Source organism: Pistacia vera, unplaced genomic scaffold, assembly GCF_008641045.1.
Source record: "Pistacia vera cultivar Batoury unplaced genomic scaffold, PisVer_v2 Contig166, whole genome shotgun sequence".
NCBI classification, from domain to species: Eukaryota; Viridiplantae; Streptophyta; class Magnoliopsida; order Sapindales; family Anacardiaceae; genus Pistacia; species Pistacia vera.
The window spans coordinates 80,980-104,452 of NW_022195747.1; the positions used below are offsets into that span (position 1 = coordinate 80,980).

A 23,473-nucleotide genomic window follows, 5' to 3' on the forward strand; every position below is an offset into this window, starting at 1 on the left:
ATACCAAGTAAAATGTTTTGAGGGCCAATGTGTTTCAATATTTATTATTTTCGTGCTGGCTTCATTTTGACATTAGGCTTGGCAATATTTCAAATTCAATTGATTATTAATTATTAAACACCCACCTAGTGAAACTTGTAAGTTGGGTTTAGACTTTAGACATTGTATGAGAGGGGACAAATTTTAACGTTAGGCTTACAGTATTTCAATTGATTTGATCACCTACCAGGTACCGGCCCTTTGCTTTCGCATTATTATTGGTAGTCAATTCAAAATTTCAAATTATTTAATCAACCAATGCAGGAATGGACCACTCACTTATTCTTAAAGCAACATAACCACATAATTTAAATTTTTAACTTATAGGCATCAAAATCATAGCAACGTATAAAACCAAACTTGGACCATTTACTTGCACAAATGACAAAAAAGAAATATTATAGATAGAATATTATCTATTTCATTGCATTATTGCATAAGGGTTTGTCCTTTTTTTTCTTCTCTTCGTTCAACCCTCTCAATCAAACATCACTATCCTTTCAGAAAGCTAAACTAAAATATTTAAAACATCATCATATTTACTAACGAGTAATGCCGGATCGATAATTTAATCTCACAACTCCCGACATGGTAATTTGTCATTGGTCAACTTGTAAAATAAGTCTTGTCTACTTGTATGGATCTTACCTGCTCATTTGCAAACTAACCAATAACGAACTGCTACGTTGAGGATTGTAAGAGAAGATTATGGATATAACATTATTGTTTTCCATGTTACCTTCTAGTTACTCACGGGCTTAGACACCACCCCTGACTGAACGTTACTGGAATCGTCACGATTTCCGTTACCGTCGCCATTAAGTTGACTGTTTCTCATATTGCGCTTGGAGTCCCTCAACCAATTTAAGTTACCAAAAAGGACATCCATCTCTTCGAGGGTTTTACCCTGTGTTTCCGGGTACAGCGTATAAAAGAACACCCAGGACACCATTGCGATTCCCGTGAAAAGGAAGAAAGCTCCGCCTATTGTCATGGCCTTGTAAAGGGATAAGAAAGTCGTTCCCATGATCCCACTTACAAACCTATTCATTGCAACTCCCATACTCGCTCCCTGAGCTCGTAGCCTCAACGGGAAGATCTCGGAGCTGTAGACCCACGCGATGGGCCCCATCCCCATCGAGAAGAACGCGACGAAAGATATCACCGTCGTGATGGCTAATCCAACAGCCCATGGTAACTTTACGTCGGAGTGACTGATGACCGTTAAAGAGGATGCGAGGATGGCAAGGGACAGGATCATACCCCCCATACTACTCAAAATCAACGGCCGCCGTCCGATTCTGTCAAGCAAAAACGTAGCCACTAAGATGAAAATAGTCTTGGTAAATCCGACGCCTACAGTTGCGAGTAACTTGTCGTTATCAGATTTAATCCCGGCTTTTTCGAAGATCCTGGGACTGTACAAAACGACGGCGTCTATACCCGACGCCTGCTGAAAGAAATGAATACCAATGGCGCAGATTAAAATGTGACGAACCGTCGGTGTAGGATGAAGGAAGAGCTCTCTCCATACACCCTCACCGTGGCTACGTTTCTCAACCCGAACGACGTCGTCGTTGCATTCTTGGGGAATGCCAGCAGCTTCTTTAATATCGGCGAGTCTTAAGGCGGCTTCGTCTTTGGAGTTGGAGGTTTTGTCGAGGACTTTCCTGGCGTCTCTGAGTCGACCTTGCATGACCAGCCAACGAGGTGACTCAGGCATGGCTAAGACGCCGACGGCCAGCAGCACGGAGGGGACGGCGCTGATGCCAAGCATCATTCGCCATCCCAATTGAAGTGACAGCTTCGAGAATGCGTAGTTTGAAACGTATCCCAGTAATACCCCTCCATTAATGAACACCTGTGGTACAGTTTTTTAGTATTGCAAGAGTAATTTTTATTGAAAATTCCAGGAAGGTGGCGACTCGTATAATTAATGCGTAAAGTTGTGAAGGAGAAGAAGAACAAAGTAAATTCAAATTACCTCAGGGAAAGAACTGAGGAAACCACGAGAGGCAGCGGGCGAGAGTTCGGAAGTGTAAACAGGAGCAATCATGAGAGCATAACCGACGCCAATTCCAGCAACAAAACGACCCACCATTAGGAACGCATAGTTTGTGGCGAAACCCATCACCAGAGCTCCTATAAAGAATATGGCTCCCGCTAGTACGATGGTGTAGCGCCGCCCGATCCAGTCGGAGGTTCTGCCGGCCGCCGCCGCACCAAACAGTGAGTAAAGGTTGATGGTCCCCACCAGAAGCTCGACTTTCACGTCGCTAATTTTGAGGTCCTTTTTTATATAGATTGCCGCCCCACTCATTACTCCAGTATCTGTCAAACAAAAACACACACATGCATAAGATTGATCAATTCTCCATATTATACGAGTTTCTTTCTTTGTTTATTTTCGTCAGTAATTAAGTTAAGTTACCATAGCCGAGCAAGATGGAAGTCATGGAAGCTAGAATGGCGCAAGCGAAAGCAAACTTGTTGCGTTTGGGTTTCTGGGGAGGATCAAAATCTGCAAGGGTTTTGGGACGTTGGTCAGCATGAGTAGTAGCAGCAGTAGTCTCAGCTCCCAGGCTAGCCATGTTTGAAAATAAGCAAGCTGGCGAGAGAAGTAGAGAGAGGGAGATTAAGAGTGTATGGTGTTAGCTATCTGGTTTTTGAAGAGTGGATTTCAAGCTACCATGAAACTAAGCCACTGGCTGTTGTGAAGCGCTGTGTTAAAGAGTGTTGAACTTATATGGAACAAGAAGAAGACTAAATTTCGGCTTACATCATTTCTTAGACCAACCGATGAGTCCAACTACACTGTTTATCTAAATAGAATTTGAATTTTCAAAGAGGTCACACTCTTTAAAGAATAAACAACTACCCAAGGTTTGCCTTAATTATTTGCTCACCCAAAAAGTTTCAAAATATCACTTTTTCACCCAAGGTTTAGATTCCGTTAATACTCAAAATACACTTCACTTTCTCAATCGATGTTTGACAAGTTACCAGGAGTCACTGTACGAAAGGTTTTATAGATTGGAGGCCGATGGATCAAATAGTTGTGATCGATTGAATATTCGTCGTCGGAATCAATCAGAAATCAGCTAAGAACAAAAAATCATAGCTTTGTGATGGCTAGCAATCAGCGAGAAATCAGGTGTTGGAGTAAGAGGGGTTTGTAGAGAGGAAACCGAAGTTTCAAATAGTACTGACAGAGAAAATTTTTGCCGTAAAAATTGGCTTTGGGTAGTAATAGAGTATTAACTTTTGAGTGAGAAAATGATATTTTGAAACTTTTGGGGTAGGAAGGGCCATTAAGGCAAACCTTGGGTGGGAAAATGGCGTTTACTCCTCTTAAAATCCTTAATTTGACTTTCAAAGTTGGGCCTTATTACAATAATCAAGCTCCATATTTCTAATGAAGTGGTGTTTCTAATAATTTTTAGGTAGAAAACTTTATAAATTCTCAATTCTTTATAACTATACCCAAATAATAAATTATATATTACCTTTTCTCCTTCCATCAAATCTAGAAATTAGAATGTATTATTACCGGAAACTTATATATAAGAAATAAGACCTTAACCTATATTTTTTGTTGATATGGGTTGGGGTTTAATTTCTCATACCAAGGATTATCTTAATCATTTCATCCACATAGATTTACCATTTATTGGTACGAGAAATCATACCCTGTCCTCCATTTATGTTAGTATAGTTTAAGGTTTAAAATCTTATACTAATGGATGATTTATATTATGGATAAAAATTGACTCAAAACTTAATCTTACAAATTTTCTCTCACAATTTCGACGTAACAGCTCACAATCGGTTAACTTTTATATAGTCAGGCGAGACCTATAACGAGCAGACGAGACTCATTTGCGAGCTAATCAATTGCAAGTTATCACGTTAAGCATTAGTAGATCCAAAAATTTCTGTTAGGATGAGCAAAAATAAAAACTAATTACACATTAATATTTTTGTTAAGATGGGCCAAAATCTAGAAATTGTACATATTAGTATTTAAAAAAAAATTAAGGATAGGTTATGACCCATTCAAAACTAGGCTGGATCTACCCTGATGTCAGGATTATGAGATAAAATTTATAAAATTAGATTATAAGTGTAATATTACCCTTATATCATTTTGGCAAACATACAAAAATGGGGTAAAATAACACCAAATTAATATTATAATGTAAACTGTATTCAAATTATTAGACAAACACTAAACCACGGGCTAAATCCAAAAATTTTCATTGTTAGTATGATTGTTTTCTTTTTTAAAGTAAAGTCAGTCAATGAATAAGACAAAAACAAAAAGGAGTGGCAGGTGACTCATAAAGTTTCAATCGTACATGTACCAATGTGAACAAATTTTTTTTTTTTTTTTAATTCTTGGGTCAACAAAAGTAGGCTTCTTATTTCAATTAAATGATTGACTAATTGATTAATTAATTAATTAATTAATGGACACACTTCACTTTTTTTTATTTTGTGAAGGCAATATTCAAAGTCAAGCGGGCCCCTGCAATTCACAATTTCACATTTCACTAACTCTCCTCAATTATTGCCTATGAGTAGACGACTTTTTCCCATATGACTTAATTACACATTTTAATCCATAAATTTTTTAAATATTAATTTATTATTTAAATTTATATTCCGTTTTCGATTCTAACATCGTTGCAATTCCACACCATCACTATTCTCTTTCTCAATCATCACTCACCAAAACCCTTTAAACTCTATTCTCACCGACCCTATCAATTATTAACAATTGAGTGATTAGGATTTACAGAACTGCCCCTCCCAAGTTAAATTCCAATCAAAAGACTCATCAGCCTCCTCTCTTCAAAAGCCCCAATAGTCTGAACAGAGTTTATTCTTTATTCGTCTCGGAATATAAATTTGGATGGTATAATAATATTTTAAAAATCTTAGGTGGAAAAATGTCATTAAACCATTATTTGGGTGGGAAAAAGTAACTCGTTGCCTATTTATTTTTGCTATTAAAAAAAAAAAAAGATTTGTAAAATATTTCTGATTTTTTACAGCCTGCCACGAACTTACAAATTCATCTGGGCTTCTGGATCTTCTAGTCATCAAATTATTTATCTTTTATTAGTACTGTACTGTGATAAAGTGTATACTTTGTGATGGAAAGTTTTCTACAACTGAGAAATGAAGGTCTCCTAAGTTGAAATCATATCTAACGGCACAATTCATGTATTCTTTCCTTGGAAATTCTTGGTTACTAAGAAAATGTCACCAAGCCCACAGAATTTGATTGTGAAGAGTGCTATGAAGTGTGAACCAGTTTTAACTTACAAGGGTTGTCTATATATACTGTCCACACTTCCTTCTCTTATTTTGCAGGTTGTGCCTAATAGGCTAATACACAGAGCAGAAGTCACATGGGTGAAACAACCGATGGTGGCTTGTACGAGATTTTTCAACAGAACTATGGCCCGTTGGGTCTACCAGATCCCAGTTTTGAAACAGCAAGTGAGAACTTTAGCATTAGCAGTGCTGGTTATGCAGTTGCTAGCCTTTTAAGTTTTAATACAACCCAAGGATAGACAAAACGGCAATCTTCTATTTGACGAGTATGCTCTTGCTTGCATGATTTATTAATTGTTTTACTATTTTGAGCGGCTGCTTGATAAACCCTGTTACTATTATCACTTGTTTAGCTCACTATCTCCCTCAAATCCTTTAGAAAAGTAAATGATTTTCTAGTATTAGTAATAAAGATACTCAAAAAGACATCTAACCTCAATATGAATGTCAATGTGATAGACTCATTCTCTTTAACTCACACACCCAAGCAAACAAAACAACTCAAACAGTAAACCAAAAACAATATTCAAGAACATGTGTATATTGATGATAGAAATCAAAGTGACACTTCCAAAATGCAAATCTACTATCTATCCAACTCACAAAATGCATATAACAAAATAAAAACTCAAAGAAAAACAAAGACACCGCTGAACTTCGAGGGCTAGCTTCCTCCCCTTTCCCTTTTCCCCAACTTTTCTCAATAATCTATATCTCCTGACATTCTCCCTTTTTAATTCATTCAGCACTCCAACATAACAGAATATTGTACTCTACCTATCAACAAAAGCCATATGTCTTGCCATCTGTCTTGTACAATTATGTCACCCTCCCATGTCCTGGCTTGTAATCCTCTATTTCACCCATTTACTCTTCCTACTGTAGACCGGCACTTCATTGGTTCTATCATTACCCTCCCCAAGGAGAATCACATTGTCCTCAAGGTGGAACGAGGGAAATTGGGTATTGATAGTGTGGAAATCTTCCCAAGTGCTTTCATGAGGAGGTGGCCCCTTCCATTGAATGAGGACCTCCCATTGTCCATTCAACAACTTCCGCTTCTGGAGCACATTTTCGGGTTCAACGATCAGCACAAGGTCTTCATTGAGGTTCTCTGGAAGTGGTTGACTATTTGGAATAAAGAAGATGGCTTTCTTCAATTGTGAAACGTGGAAGACATCATGTATGCGGGCTGATAGGTGTAAATCCAATTGTTAAGCTGTTGTCCCAATTTTATTTTTGATCACAAGCGAACCGTAGAATCGTGGGCTAAGCTTTTCATTATGGTGCCTTGCTAAGGAACATAGCCTGTAGGGTTGTAGCTTCAAATAGGTCGAGTCCCCTACCTCAAAAGTGACTTCCCTTCTCTTCTTATATGCATAAGTTTTTATCCTATTTTGGGCATGAATCAGATTGTTCTTTAACTCCTGGAGGATGTAGTTGTTAGTGTATGCACTAAGAACCAATCGTGTTGTCTGTTTCAAGGCATTATATCTTGTAAATACTCTTTTGAGAATGGAAGAAAGAGTTGTGATTTCACATGTTGTTTACTGCTTTATTTATACTATATATAATGCATGTGAAATTTCAGGATGATACTGATCTTTAGAATATCAAATCATTGAAGCATTCTCTACGTAAGTAATATTAATCGGGCAATAACATTGCATAGTAGGCAAGTTGAATGTCTCCATTGAATATCATGTGATGGTATTAGTGTGGGTGATTATAAGAGGTATATCACTAGGGCATTAGCATGGATAAAAGGTTGGTGAACTGTTTATCGAATATGACTAATTACGATGAATTACATGGACATTTAGAATGTGGTCAATGATACATCGTAGGATCGTACTAGTGTATCATTGATCCTTAGACTTGAGACATCACGGTTGGACTCGACATAGGATACATATGATTCATATGGTATATATACACGAGACTAGTCATGTTTTGTGTAAGAAGTCGGTTTAGTCATATGTTATTCATGTGTGAGACAAGTGATAGTCAAGATGTGATCCGTTAACTCGAAATAGTTTGGTCCGAGTTGCCAAACGAATGTCAATAAACATTGGAAAAAGGGAATCTCAAGCTAGAGTACAAAATAGTCATATGAAAAGGTGTTTCATGATGACACGTTCCATTATATTGATTGACAATTCAGATAAAGATCAAGTTAAGGGTTTTGACATACCATGAACTTATACTTAATCGGGATTAGACGACGGAGAGATTTTACTACATAGAACGTACGATCGGGAAAAAAGGTTTATTAGAGTTTAACTTCATTGTGACCTAGGGGTTATGGAGCATTGCTAGATAACTACCATGATCGGTGGGAGTTTCGATCATAAAGAGTTATGACGAAACATATCAGATTGTGATATTGGGCCTATGGCTAGATTACAGTGAACCTAAGTGGTCACATCTAAAAACCAAGTATGAGAAGAGAAAGTAATACATATCGTTAAAGGTTAACGATGTTCAGATGTAAACGTGTGTATCTGAATTTATGTATTGGTGAGAAATGACTACTCATCGAAAGCTAGCACTTACCAAAGGTAATAAGGTAATTTGGTCATTATTGGATTAGATTCAATTATGGACTAAAATATATTATTGAACTAGATTCAATAATGGGACAAATATTAAATAAGATTATTTTATATGCCTTGATTATAAATTTGTTTAAATCAAGGATTTAATATTAAGGAGTTAATATTAAATTGAAATTGTTTAAAGGACTTAGGATCAATAATGATTTAATATTAAGAGTTAATATTAAATTGAAATTAGTTTAAAGACTTAAAAACAATATTGAATTTGTGTTAAGTGTTAATATAGGATTCATATTAATTTAAGGACTTGAAAACAATTTCAAATTATTGCAAAATGGTCTTTGTATATAAATAAGTGATATTCCCAAATTTAATCTAATTTTCATTTTGATTGAAAATCTCTCTCTTGAGCTCTCATGGTCAACTATCTCTTGAATCTCCCCAAACTCCATCAAATACCCTAACATTTTCTAACTGGTTGCAGTCCCGTTAAAGGTTCAAACACTTGCCTAAACTGGTCTTGCACTTCAGCCAATGTTTCATCCATTCTCTCCTCACCTCCAAATTGCTTTTGAATCTCCCCAAACTCCACCAAATACCCTGATATTTTCTAACTAGTGACAGTCCCGTTAAGGGTTCAAACACTTACCTAAACTAGTCTAACACTTCAGCCAATGCTTCATCCATTCTCTCCTCACCTCCAGATTGCTTTTGAATCTCCCCAAACTCTACCAAATACCTTGACCTTTACTCTGTACCTTTTTTATCATTACTTTCAAGGACACCATTGTCTTACTCAAGGATGGGTCTCCACACGACTTCATAGTTTTCTCTCCTAACCTAAACTTCATGGTTTGTTTCTTCTAATCTATCACTGTTTCCCCTAAGGTCTCTAGCCATGCCATCCCAAGCACCACATCGACACTTCCCATTTTAAAGGAAAAGAAATTCTAGACGAACACCATACCTTGTAATTCCAAGGGAACTTCTTTACACTCCCCTTTACATGTAACCCGATACCCATCATCAACTCTAACTCTAACTCTAAAAGAAAGAGTTGCAACAATTGGGATCCCTAAACTCCCTATTGCCTCTATACTGATGAAATTGTGGGAAGCCCCACTATCAATCAAAACAATCAGCTCCCTACCTTGAACATTCCCTTTTAGCTTTATCGTTTTTGGCCCATGTATTCCTGCCATTGAACTGATGGACAACTCAACATTACTCTATGATTGTTCAATTTCAATATCCTTACCTTCTTCTTCATCTTCTTCATTGGTTGGATTTGGGTCTGCCTCACCTTCTTCAAGCAAAATTACCTATAATTGTTTCTCTCCACATCAATGCCTAGATAAGAATTTTGCATCACAAGATAAGAATTTTGCATCACACCTGTAACATAAACGCCTCTCTCTTCCTCTGAATCTCTGCCTAAATAAGCTTCCTGAAGGGAAAATCCCACCGAAAAGTGTTAGATTTGAAACTCTTGGTTGGCGTTAACCTTAGTTGCATGCATTCTTAGTGGAGAAACGCCTGAATGTCGATGGAGTGGGTTGAGTTCTTTGATTAGTTGTTGGGTGGGTTTGGGTCATAAGGGATTAGGTCATGTGGGTTTGGGTAAGGTCAAGTTGGGCCTTATCATATTCATCGGGTTTGAAGGGGTTGGTAAAATTTTGGGGCCCAATGACATTTCCTCCCATTCTCCCTTGTCAGCCCGAACCTACCCAGGCTTAATCCAATACAATATTCCTTCCAACTCTTTAGGCTAAGGTGGTAGCTTGGATTAAGGAGTTAGGTTGGTCCAGTAGGTTGGGTCTTTGGAGTTTAATTTCAGCCCTGATATCTGACTTTAGTTTGTTCATGAAGGTAGCGGTGAGAACATCTTCCCTCTCGTCGATGGTTAGTACTGCTACCTCTTCGTTGACATGAGCAACTCCTGAGGACTGACTTCCTAGGCACTACTAAACCTTTGAAGGAGCACCACCTTAAAGGCCGGCCAAGCCAGTATTGGATTTTTGGATTCTATCCAATGATACCAATTAAGGGCTTCTCCCTCCATACACAGCGCCGTAGAGAGGACTTTGTTCTCCTCTTTACCTAATTGATGACAAAGTATTGTTCAACTTGAAAAATCCAACTATAAAGGTCATCATAAAAGAAAAAATCAGCAGTTCAAGCTTTCATCCCCCCTAATCTCTCCAATTTCCCCCTTCACCGTGGTTATAACCCCCATACTCAAGTGGTAGTGGTGGTGGTTCGTTTTCCAGGCGAGTTTGTCCATCATATTGGTTTCCTATTCCGAAGTGGTTACCTTCTTCCAACACCATTATTCTATGAGCTTCTTCTTCTTCATATTTCCACTGTATCTAGTTTTGCATGTCAACCAGTATCTCCCTCATGGAGTAACAGTTTCCATCAACTTGGTTAAGTCTCTCTAAACCACCGTGAATTCTTTCTCAACATTATCAACTCTACTCTCCATTCTAGTGTTAACCATGCCCTAGTGAGCGATTGCCCTGAGACCACTTGATAGACTCCTTCTCTTTAACACACACACTCAAGGAAACAAAACAACTCAAACAATAAACCAAGATTCAAGATTCAAGAAAATGTGTATATCAATGACATAAATCAAAGTGATACACTTTTGGAATGCAAATCTACTATCTGTCTAACTCATAGAATGCATTAAACAAAATAAAGACTCAAAGAAAAACAAGGACATCGTTGAGCTCCGAGGGCCAACTTCCTCCCCTTTCCTTTTTTCCCAACTTTTCTCAATAATTTGTATCTCCTGTCATTCTCCCTTTTTAATTCATCCAGCACTCCCACATATAACAAAATATTGTACTCTACCTATTAATAAAAACCATATGTCCTGTACATTTCTGTCACCCTCCCATGTTCTGGCTTATAATTCTCTATTTCACTTCTTTACTCTTCCTACTATAGACTAGGACTTCATTGGTTCTATCACAATGCAGTAAGGGGTAGCTTCTCCATATTGATTTTGGTTTCATTTTGGAAACATCACCTCATTTTGAGAGCGCACACTTCAAGTTGAGCCATGAAATGACCCATTACAAGATCCATCTGGGTTTATGAAGAGTAATTCATGGCATCAATTTGTATAGTAATGAAAGAGTTTCTTATTGGATCTTTTTTTTAATTATACATTTTGTTGACAAATTTTATCTTAAAGTTGACTCCGTTATTTACATGAATAGCTTGTGTATTAAGGGTTATCTTGCTGCTTAGTCATTATATGGATGGTATCATCAACATTGTGCTATTAATGCTAGATAGTGGATTACCTTTCTTTAGTAGAGGTGACCCAATTGGAAACCTTCGTAAGAGGTTTCATCCAGAGATGAGTGAACACGAGGCTACAATTTTCATGAGAAATGTATGCACAGATGCTTACAACAAATGGACCACTGTTGGATATGACTTGATACAGTATCTACAATAGGGCATTGAGAAGTAAAGAATTGTTGAAAAATCAGAATCTGCTCTGATACCATGTTGAAAATCAGAAGAGTAAAAAAACATAAAATTAAAGAACAACACATAACACACAAAGGCACACGATATTTTATGTGGTTCAGCATAACTTGCCTACATCCACGAATGAGAGAGTTTTCACAATAATAATATGAATACGATACAAATGTTTCATCACACTATCAACCTTCATTATGAGCGATCGTTGGATACTCTAATTCCTCAGCCGAACATCTTGTTCCTATGATGTTTAATACCCCTTGGTATTTTTCCGATACCCATAGTACCCTTACATTAAAACCCCTTGTATTCCTACATTCTCTCTTTCTTTACTTCCATCTCTCATAATCTTGAATTGGTTTGGACTCCCTTATTTATAGGTAAAATAAGACATTCTTATTTTACTAAGATTCATATTCCTATTCATAATAAAACTCCTCTAATTTAAATTATTCTCCTATTTTAACTAAAATAAAGTCCTAAACCAATTCTTCTTTCCTACTACATCTCACAATAGAAAAGGAAAACAATTATTCTCAATTACAAATTCCTAAACTAGAAATTCGTCTAAAACTTAAATTCATTTTTCTTCTTGTTTGCCTTTTCTTCTTGCTTGCCTTTTCTTTGTGATTGCCTTTTCTTTATCAATTACAAAAAAAATGTTCAAATTCCAACAAGAATATTTTGGACCTCGTCTTCACTTGTAAATTATTGTTTGTAATTCTTTTATTATAGCTGTGAATTTTCCGAGGATCTCCACCATAGTTCTGGGTAGAAAAGATTGCAGAATCACCACAACAAATTGACAATTGATCACTGAGAAAATGAGAAGAATTAAGCTGGTTGTGACCTAGTGGTGGGTTCCTCTTGAGGCTTGTAAAAATATAATTCTAGTTCCCTTTTATTTTTTAAACTTTTACAGCTTGTTGCAACCATAGGCCGAAATTGGAAGGAAAAATTGTTCAACTGGTTATCTGTAATTCTGTATAACTCCTACCCAATTACTTGAGTAGTCATAGTCACCCATCCCTATAGGCTTCAATTATGGATACTATAGTATAACTAAAATGGGTCCTTAAAATATATATTGTATAATCTAATCTCTTAAAAAAATTGCATTAAGCTGGTTTTGTGTCAGATTCCCAGACTACATCTCAATTATTTGGATGGACTCTCTGTCTTCATCTAAGACAATGACTACAACTACAGCCTTCATCTCTACGCATCTCTTACATGTTCATCTATTCATTTGTTTTATAAATGTATAACTAGAGTTAACGGCTTTTTCCCACCCAAATAATGGTTTAATGACATTTTTCCACCCACAGACTTTTGAAATACCACTTTTCCACCCAAAAAAATAAGCTTTTTTAGTCAATGGTAAATGGAGAGCAAACTTGGTCCATGTCGTTGGGGTTCTCGAAGATGGGAGGCTGACGAGTCTTTTGGTGGTGGAAGATTGGATTTTGATGGTCGTGATTGGTCGTCATTTGACTTGGGAGGGGCATCTATGATAATTTGCATAATTTGAGTGTTTTTATGATTGTTTTTATGTTAGTTTAGTTAATTTCTCATTTTTTTTATTTGTTTTGGTGTTAATTTTTATTAAGCTTGAGATATGAATGGTTAGCTATTGATTTGAATAACTTCTGTGTTTTTCAGGTTTTGATTGAGTAGATTGGAGCATTGGAATGAAATTGAGACTTAAAGCTTGAAGAAGTTAAGACTACCTAACATTCTTGAAGGCCATGGTCATGCCTTGGTGGTTCACCATGGCCATGGTGGTGGAATTAAGATAAAACAAAGAGACTAGAAAGCATCACAGCCTAGGCTGTGGTGACTTAAATTTGGCCACGGCCAAGGCCCTGGCAGAAAATATTAAGGTGTTTTTGTTAGTTTTTTTTTTTTTCTTTTTCACTTAGGATTCTTTTGGGTATTTAAGTATAATGGAGATTAGTTGTCAATGACGAATATTGCATATTTTGGAGCAGAGAAGACACATTCTTGGGGCTTGAAGACTAAAAATTAGATTTAAGAGTTTGATTTTTGTTTATTTTTCAAGTCTAAATATGTTTTTTTCTTCTCTGTTTTTTTCTTTGTTCTTAGGATGGAGTAAATCTCTTTTGTTAGGGGAGGATGAAACCCTAATTATGTTTTAAACAATTTTTATTCTTAATACCAGATTTATGTTTATGAACCCTAATTATGTTTTAAACAATTTTTATTCTTAATACCAGATTTATGTTTATGAATTTGTGCAAGAGTTTAGGTTTAATGTTTTATGAATGTTGGATTGATTTAATTACCTTGATGATGTTTCGAATAGAGAAGTTAGGGTTGATTGCTTAATTCATATTCATAATTGTTTTATTGGAATAACATTGCAAAGCAAATTAAAACTAGAAGTAATCAAATAGAGATTCTAGGATTAATTTGTGTTCCACCTAATTCATACTCGAATAAGGCAAATTAGTTGTAAAGGATTGATGAATTTATGCTTCTTAATTTCAAAGTAACCGAATAGGATCTGTATTAACTTGAATATTATGTCTAAATAAGGATAATTGGTCTTAGAATAATCCTACCAACTCATAGCATAAACATGTATTAAGAGTAGCTGTCAAGCATAATTAGGGGAAAATTTGTACCTTAACTTCATTAATACTGCAAAGTTCTTCACATTGTTTATTTGTTTAATTTATTTATTTTTATCTGTTAGTTTTACACTTATTTGTTAGTTTTACACTCTAAAATTTCGTTTTCTCAAATAACGTGTAGGTGGTTTTAGGTAATTACGAATATTTTCTTTGATCTCTGTGGGACGATACTCAAACTTATCACTTTATTACTTAAACACGACTAGTGCGCTTGCTGGGGTTGATTTAGTCGCATCAGGCTACGCAAACCCTAATCGCTCTATTGTTAACAGTTGGTGGAGTCGATAGAAGTAAGGTTTGAGGGGTTTTAGTGAGTGATGATCGGGGAAGAGAATGATGGCAGTTTTGGATCACAACGATGTTGGAATCAATCGGCAATTGATGGGGAAGGTGGGAAAGTGTCATTTGGGTGGACAAGTGGTATTTTAAAAATTAGTAGGTGGGAAAATATCTTCATTTTGACATTACACTTGGCAATATTTCAGTTTATTTTGAAACATCCACCTCGTGAAACTTATAGTTTGGGTTAGAGAGACCATTTTAATTGATTTGATCACCCACCAGGTCAAACTTGGTGCCATAAGGTCCCTTTGCTTTCGCATTATTATTGGTAGTCAATCCAAATTATTCAATCAGCCAATGCAAGAAAGAATGGACCACTTATTCTTAAAGCAACATAAGCACATAATTTAATTTGTTAAAAGTATATAAAGAAAAATCCAAAGAAAGAAAAGGCAGAACCAAACACAAAAAAAATTGACTTCTAAAGGAAGGAAAAGGCAAAATTTAATAAAACAGAATTAGTTTGAAATCTGAACAAATTTTATGATATGGAATAAAAAAATATTATATCCACAACCTCTTCTTACAAACTTTCTCTAACAATCCTGATATAGTAGTTCGTAACTAATCAGCTCGTCTTTAGTCTCATCTGATAAATTATCGAACTGTCACGTTGGAGTTACAAAAGAAAGCGTGTGAAAAGAGGTTATGGATATAACATTACTCTATAGAATAACTTATGGGCATCAAAATCATAGCAACGTATCAAACCAAACTTGGACAAACTATAGATAGAATATTATGTTTTTCATTCATAATTTATGATTTTTCATTGAACAAGGATTTGTCATTCTTTTCTTCTCTTCGTTCAACACTCTCACTCAAACATCACTAAAAAAATAAAAAAATAAAAAAAAATAATTAAAAAAAAAATAAAATTAAAATAAAAAAATAATAACAAAAAATTAAAATAAAAAAAATGACAAAAAAAAAAAATAAAAAAGAAAATAATAAGTAAAAAATAAATAAAAAAAAAACAAAAATGAACAAATATGAACAAATAAGAAAAAAAAAATAAAAATAAATAAAAAAAAATAATAAAAAAAATATATTAAATAATATATATATAAAAATAAACAAAAATAAAAAACAGGATTAAACACAGCCCATAACTGAACGATACTAGGAACGTCACTGTTTACGTTACTGTTGCCGATAAGTTGACTATTCCTCATCTTGCGATTGGAGTCCCTCAACAAATAGAAGTTACCAAAAAGGACCTCCATCTCTTCAAGGGTTTTACCCTGTGTTTCCGGGAACATAGTATAAAAGAACACCCAGGACACAAATGCGACTCCCGTGAAAAGGAAGAAGGCTCCGCCGATTGTTATGGCATTGTAAAGGGATAAGAAAGACATACACACGACCCCACTTACAAACCTATTCATTGCAACTCCCATACTCGCTCCCTGAGCTCGTAGCTTAAAAGGGAAGATCTCAGAGCTGTAGACCCACGCGATGGGCCCCATCCCTATCGCGAAGAACCCGACGAATGATAACACTGTGGTGATGGCTAATCCAACAGCCCATGGTAACTTTACGTGTGAGTGATCAATGACCGTTAAAGAGAATCCAAGGGTGGCGAGGGACAGGATCATACCCCCCATACTACTCAAAATCAATGGCCGTCGTCCGATTCTATCAAGCAAAAACGTAGCCACTAAGATGAAAATAGTCTTCGAAAATCCGACGGCTACAGTTGCGAGTAACTTATCGTCATCAGATGTAATCCCGGCTTTTTCAAAGATCCTGGGACTGTACAAGACGACGGCGTCTATGCCCGACGCCTGCTGAAAGAAATGAATACCAATGGCGCAGATTAAAATGTGACGAACCGTCGGTGTAGGATGAAGGAATAGCTCTCTCCATACACCCTCACCGTGGCTACGTTTCTCAACCCGAACGACATCGTCGTTGCATTCTTGGGGAATGCCAGCAGCTTCTTTAATATCCGCGAGTCTTAAGGCGGCTTCGTCTTTGGAGTTGGAGGTTTTGTCGAGGACTTTCCTGGCGTCTCCGAGTCGACCTTGCATGACCAGCCAACGAGGTGACTCAGGCATGGCCAAGACGCCGACGGCCAACAGCACGGAGGGGATGGCGCTGATGCCAAGCATCATTCGCCATCCCAATTGAAGTGGCAGCTTCGAGAATGCGTAGTTTGAAACGTATCCTAGTAATAGCCCTCCATTAATGAACACCTGTGGTGCAGTTTTTTAGTATTGTAAAGAGTATTTTTTATTGAAAATTCCAGGAAGGTGGCGACTCGTATAATTAATGCGTAAAGTTGTGAAGGAGAAGAAGAACAAAGTAAATTCAAATTACCTCAGGGAAAGAACTGAGGAAACCACGAGAGGCAGCGGGCGAGAGTTCGGAAGTGTAAACAGGAGCAATCATGAGAGCATAACCGACGCCAATTCCAGCAACAAAACGACCCACCATTAGGAACGCATAGTTTGTGGCGAAACCCATCAGCAGAGCTCCTACAAAGAATATGGCTCCCGCTAGTACGATGGTGTAGCGCCGCCCGATCCAGTCGGAGGTTCTGCCGGCTGCCGCCGCACCAAACAGTGAGTAAAGGTTGATGATCCCCACCAGAACCTCCAATTCCACGTCGCTGATTTTGAGGTCCTTTTTTATGTAGATTGCGGCCCCACTCATTACTCCAATGTCTGTCAAACAAAAAAAAAAAAAAAAAACACACATGCATAAGATTTATCAAATCGAAATATTATACAAGTTTCTTTCTTTGTTTATTTTCATTAGTAACTAAGTTTAAGTTACCATAGCCGAGCAAGATGGAAGTCATGGAAGCTAGCATGGCGCAAGCGAAAGCATACTTGTTGCGTTTCGGTTTCTGCGGAGGATCAAAATCTGCAAGGGGTTTGGGACGTTGGTCAGCATGAGTAGTAGTAGCAGCAGTAGTCTGGGCTCCCAGGCTAGCCATGTTTGAAAAACAAGCAAGCTAGCGAGAGAGAAGGAGATTAAGATGTGTATGGTGTTAGCAATCTGGTTTTTGAAGAGTACTGAATTTGAAGCTGCCATGAAAGTTGGAAGAGAGTTGAACTTATATAGAACAAGAAGGAAGGCCAGACGATCGGCTTACATCATTTCTTGGACCAATGAGTCCAACTACACTGTTTATCTATATAGAATTTGAATTTTCAAAGGTGTTGCAGTCTTAAAAGGGTAGGCGACTTTTTCCCACCCCAGGACAAAGGTAGGCTTCTTATTGGTTAGATAATTGATTAACTGATTAATTAATGGACTTCACATTTTTATATAGTCAAGTCAATACTCAAAGTCGAGCCCCCCTTCCTTCCTTGGAATTTACATTTCACATACTCTTCAATTATTGCCTATTTATCCTACTCCGAATGGCACAATTCATGTACTCTTTCCTTTGCTTTCAATGTTTGAAATTATTGGTTACTAAGAAAATGTCACCAAGGCCAAAAAATTTGGTTCTGATGAGTGCTATGAACCAGTTTTAACTTTCAAGTTACAAGGGTTATCTATGTATACTGTTTACACTTCCTTCTATTAAGCTTTTCTTATTTTGCAGTTTGTGTTGTGCCTAATACACGGGGCAGAAGTCAAGTATGCTCTAGCTCGTATGATTTATTAATTTTTTTACTATTTTGAACGGCTACTTGACAAATCGTGTTACTATTATCACTTGTTTGGCTCACTATCTCCCCCAAATCCTTTAGAAAAGTAAATAACTCTCTAGTATCAGTAATAAAGATACATGCAGCAAGGGACGGCTTGTCCATATTGATTTTGGTTTCATTTTGGAAACATCACCTGGTGGAAATATGCGTTTTGAGAGCGCACACTTCAAGCTGAGCCATGAAATGACCCAATTACTAGATCCATCTAGGGTTTTGAAGAGTGATACATGGCATCAATTTGTAAGGTTATGAAAACATTTTCAACAGTTGGATCTTTTTATCTTTATACGTTCTGTTGAAAACTTTTATCTCAAAGTTAATATCGTTAACGACCAAATCTCTGGCTGGAAATAGCCGTACTGCGCACAGAGGTCATTTTCTATCTTCCGTATGCCGTTAGGTTGCCGGCTCCTGGCGGCTAGCGGTGGTTGCTGGTGACCAACAGTGGCTAGGTTGGTAGAGGTGCTTTGTTGATTTTCCAAACTTTTATTATAGGGTTGTTTTTTGCTAAGTTTTTAAATGCATGGGGTTTATAATAATCAATATTAAAAAATAATATAATGATAATATTTAATTAAAGGACAATTCAATAATTTAAATAACATACTCATCAATTTATTTCTCTCAACCAAACATATTAATATAACATACTCAATAATTAACCAAACATATTTTCCTAAAGATTCCCAGAATCTTCAAGGTAATCTAACTTTTTAGTAATCCAACATTTTCAATAATCTAATATTCCTTGAATCAAACACCCCCTAAGGGTTATCTTGCTGCTCGTCGTTACATGGACAGTATCATTAACACCGTGCTGTTAATGCTACACAATGGATTACCTTGCTTTAGTAGAGGTGACTCAATTGGAAATCTTCGCAAGAGGTTTCATCCGGAGATGAGTGAACGTGAGGCTGTAATTTCCATTGAGAAATCTTCTTTATAATTCTTTTATTATAGTTGTGATTTTTCCGAGGATCTCCACCGCAGTTTTGGGTAGAAAAGATTTCAGAACCACCACAGCACAGTTGACAACTGATCACTGAGAAAGTGAGAAGAATTAAGCTGGTTGTAACCTACTGGTGGGTTACAAGTGAGGCTTGTAAAAATATAATTCTTCGTTACCCAATTGCTTGAGTAGCCATGATCACCCATCCCTACAGGCTTCAATTATGGATACTATATTATAACTAAAATGGGTCCCTGAATTATATATTGTATGATCTGAATCTCTAAAAGTTTTCATTAAGCTAGTCCTGTGTCAGATTCCCAACCACGTCTCGATTATTTGCATGGACTCTCTTTGTCTTCATCTAAGACAATGACTGCAACTACAGCCTCCATCTCTGCCTGTCTCTTACATGTTCATTTATTCATTCATTTTCATTTGTTCTATAAATATATACCTATACCAAGTTAAATTTTGAGGGCCAATGTGTTTCAATATTTGTTATGTTCTTGCTGGCTTCAATCTTCATTTTGACATTAGGTTAGGAAATATCTCAATTGATTTTGAAACACCCACCTAGTGAAACTTATTATTTGGGTTAGACAAGTAAGATTTAAAGTGGCCACATGCCACAATCATTCAGTTAATGTTATGCAGTTAAGACAGTTGTTCAGTTAAAGAGCAGTTTTAAGGAGTTATTCAAGGTAAACGATCTATCTTAATCCTTGATAGAAGTTATGAAAGGTAGTTGCTAGGAACAGAATATCAGTTATAACTAGCATAGGCTAGAAGACATCTCTCAAACATTCTCTCACAAATCATCATCCTGAAATCACATTTGGTTACTTTTATCACTTAGGTTAGCAACAATCTACATTTAAAGTTGCAAGAGAAAGCTTGTAAAAAAAGGTTGTGGATGTAGCATTACTCTATAGAATAACTTGTGGGCATCAAAATCATAGCAACGTATCAAACCAAACTTGGACAAACTATAGATAGAATATTATGTTTTTCATTCATAATTTATGATTTTTCATTGAACAAGGGTTAGTCATTCTTTTCTTCTCTTCGTTCAACGCTCTCACTCAAACATCACTATCTTTTTAGAAAGCTATACTAAAATATTTAAAACATAATTATATTTATAGTAATACTATACTCGCAAACCCTTCTCATTAGATTTTTGTCACAAAAATGACATGTCAACGCAATTGGTCAGTTCGTAATAGATTTTGTCTGTCCAACAATGGTCTTGTTTGACCAAATATGAGTTATCACGTCAACGTTTGTAAAAATAAATTGTAAGAAGTGTTTATTAACTTATCTTTATTTTTATATTTACCAAATTACCCTCCAGGTTTAAACACCGCCCGTAACTGAACGCTACTAGGACCGTCACTGTTTCCGTTACTGTTGCCGATAAGTTGACTGTTCCTCCTCTTGCGGTTGGAGTCCCTCAACGAATCGAAGTTACCAAAAAGGACCTCCATCTCTTCAAGGGTTTTACCCTGTGTTTCCGGGAACATCGTATAAAAGAACACCCAGGACACCACTGCGACTCCCGTGAAAAGGAAGAAGGCTCCGCCGATTGTTATGGCGTTGTAAAGGGGTAAGAAAGCCATACTCACGACCCCACTTACAACCCTATTCATTGCAACTCCCATACTCGCTCCCTGAGCTCGTAGCTTCAACGGGAAGATCTCAGAGCTGTAGACCCACGCGATGGGCCCCATCCCTATCGAGAAGAACGCCATGGTCATGGCTAATGCAACAGCCCATGGTAACTTTACGTGTGAGTGATCAATGACCGTTACAGAGAATCCGAGGGTGGCGAGGGACAGGATCATACCCCCCATACTACTCAAAATCAATGGCCGTCGTCCGATTCTATCAATCAAAAACGTAGCCACTAAGATGAAAATAGTCTTGGAAAATCCGACGGCTACAGTTGCGAGTAACTTATCGTCATCAGATGTAATCCCGGCTTTTTCAAAGATCCTGGGACTGTACAAAACGACGGCGTCTATGCCCGACGCCTGCTGAAAGAAATGAATACCAATGGCGCAGATTAAAATGTGACGAACCGTCGGTGTAGGATGAAGGAGGAGCTCTCTCCATACACCCTCACCGTGGCTACGTTTCTCAACCCGAACGACGTCGTCGTTGCATTCTTGGGGAATGCCAACAGCTTCTTTAATATCGGCGAGTCTTAAGGCGGCTTCGTCTTTGGAGTTGGAGGTTTTGTCGAGGACTTTCCTGGCGTCTCCGAGTCGACCTTGCATGACCAGCCAACGAGGTGACTCAGGCATGGCTAAGACCCCGACGGCCAACAGCACGGAGGGGATGGCGCTGATGCCAAGCATCATTCGCCATCCCAATTGAAGTGGCAGCTTCGAGGAATGCGTAATTTGAAACGTATCCTAGTAATAGCCCTCCATTAATGAACACCTGTGGTGCAGTTTTTTAGTATTGCAAGAGTAATTTTTATTGAAAATTCCAGGAAGGTGGCGACTCGTATAATTAATGCGTAAAGTTGTGAAGGAGAGAATAACAAAGTAAATTCAAATTACCTCAGGGAAAGAACGTGAGGAAACCACGAGAGGAAGCGGGCGAGAGTTCGGAAGTGTAAACAGGAGCAATATGAGACATAACCGACGCCAATTCCAGCAACAAAACGACCCACCATTAGGAAGCATAGTTTGTGGCGAAACCCATCAGCAGAGCTCCTACAAAGAATATGGCTCCCGCTAGTACGATGGTGTAGCGCCGCCGATCCAGTCGGAGGTTTGCCGGCTGCCGCGCACCAAACAGTGAGTAAAGGTTGATCCCCCAGAACTCCACTTCCACGTCGCTGATTTTGGGTCCTTTTTTATGTAGATTGCGGCCCCACTCATTACTCCAATGTCTGTCAAACAAAAAAAAAAAAAAAAAACACATGCAAAGATTATCAAATCTCAATATTATACAAGTTTCTTTCTTTGTTTATTTTCGTTAGTAATTAAGTTAAGTTACCATAGCCGAGAAGATGGAAGTCATGGAAGCTAGATGGAGCAAGCGAAAGCAAACTTGTTGCGTTTTCGTTTTGGGGAGGATCAAAATCTGCAAGAGTTTTGGGACGTTGGTCAGTAGTTAGCTGGTATTCTGGCTCCCAGGCTAGCCATGTTTGAAAAAAAGCAAGCTAGCGAGAGAGGAAGAGAACGAGATTAGGTGGAATTTGAAGCTATGCCATGAGTTGGAAGAGAGTTGAACTTTATAGACAAGAAGGAAGTCCAGACTTCGGCTTTCAGACCAATGAGTCCAACTACACTGTTATCTACATGAATTTGAATTTTCAAAGGTGTTGCGGTTTTAAAAGGATAAGCGCGGCGTTTTTACCCAAGGACTAAGGTAGGCTTTTATTAATTAGATAATTGACTAATTGATTAATTAGGTAATTACTTAATGGACTTCATATTTTTATAGTCAAGTCAATAATCAAAGTCGAGCCCCCTTCCTTCCTTGCAATTTACATTCACATATTCTTTCAATTATGCCGATTTATCCTACTCCGAATTTTTATTTTTATCATTAGAAAAAATAATAAAAAATCAATTATTGACACTGCTAGATTTGTAAAAGCATGGTTAATTTCTGATTTTTTACAGCCTGCCGCGAACTTACAAATTCATTTGGGTTTCTGAATCTTCTAGTCAACAAATTATTTATCTTTTTATTAGTACTGTGATAAAGTGTATACTTTAAAGGTAATGAAAACATTTTCTACAGTTGGATCTTTTTATCTTTCTACGTTCTGTTGACAACTTTTATCTCAAAGTTGATGCCGATATTTTGTACATGAATAGCTTGTGTATTAAGGGTTATCTTGCTGCTCGTCGTTACATGGACAGTATCATCAACACCGTGTTGTTAATGCTAGACAGTGGATTACCTTGCTTTAGTAGAGGTGACTCAATTGGATATCTTCGCAAGAGGTTTCATCCGGAGATGAGTGAACGTGAGGCTGCAATTTCCATGAGAAATCATCTTTGTAATTCTTTTATTATAGTTATGATTTTTCCGAGGATCTCCACCGCAGTTTTGGGTAGAAAATATTTCAGAACCACCACAAGACAGTTGACAACTGATCGCTGAGAAAGTGAGAAGAATTAAGCTGGTTGTAACCTAGTGGTGGGTTCTTAAGTGAGTAGCCATGATCACCAATCCCTACAGGCTTCAATTATGGATACTATATTATAACTAAAATGGGTCCCTGAATTATATATTGTATGATCTGAATCTCTAAAAGATTTTCATTAAGCTGGTCCCGTGTCAGATTCCCAGACCACATCTCCATTATTTGCATGGACTTTCTTTGTCTTCGACAATGACTACAACTACAGCCTCCATCTCTGCCCATCTCTTACCCAT

At 37.3% G+C, this 23,473-nt stretch overlaps 2 protein-coding genes and 1 pseudogene across 2 annotated transcripts; all 3 read right to left on the reverse strand.

Annotated features, from left to right (window-relative positions):
* Positions 1–421: 421 nt before the first annotated feature.
* Positions 422–2,781, reverse strand: LOC116125473 (putative polyol transporter 2). The gene is made up of 3 exons (XM_031411184.1): positions 2,471–2,781; positions 2,024–2,370; positions 422–1,900 (listed from the first exon to the last, which is right to left on the reverse strand). Exons 1-3 carry the CDS (start codon positions 2,628–2,630, stop codon positions 782–784), a joined length of 1,626 nt encoding a protein of 541 aa, XP_031267044.1. The 5' UTR covers positions 2,631–2,781; the 3' UTR covers positions 422–781.
* A 3,455-nt stretch (positions 2,782–6,236) lies between these two features.
* LOC116125452 (putative polyol transporter 2) lies at positions 6,237–17,350 on the reverse strand. The gene is made up of 6 exons (XM_031411169.1): positions 17,228–17,350; positions 16,769–17,115; positions 15,538–16,644; positions 9,263–9,387; positions 8,908–9,146; positions 6,237–6,574 (listed from the first exon to the last, which is right to left on the reverse strand). Exons 1-6 carry the CDS (start codon positions 17,262–17,264, stop codon positions 6,237–6,239), a joined length of 2,193 nt encoding a protein of 730 aa, XP_031267029.1. The 5' UTR covers positions 17,265–17,350.
* Positions 17,351–20,412: 3,062 nt separating this feature from the next.
* LOC116125453 lies at positions 20,413–23,473 on the reverse strand (annotated as a pseudogene).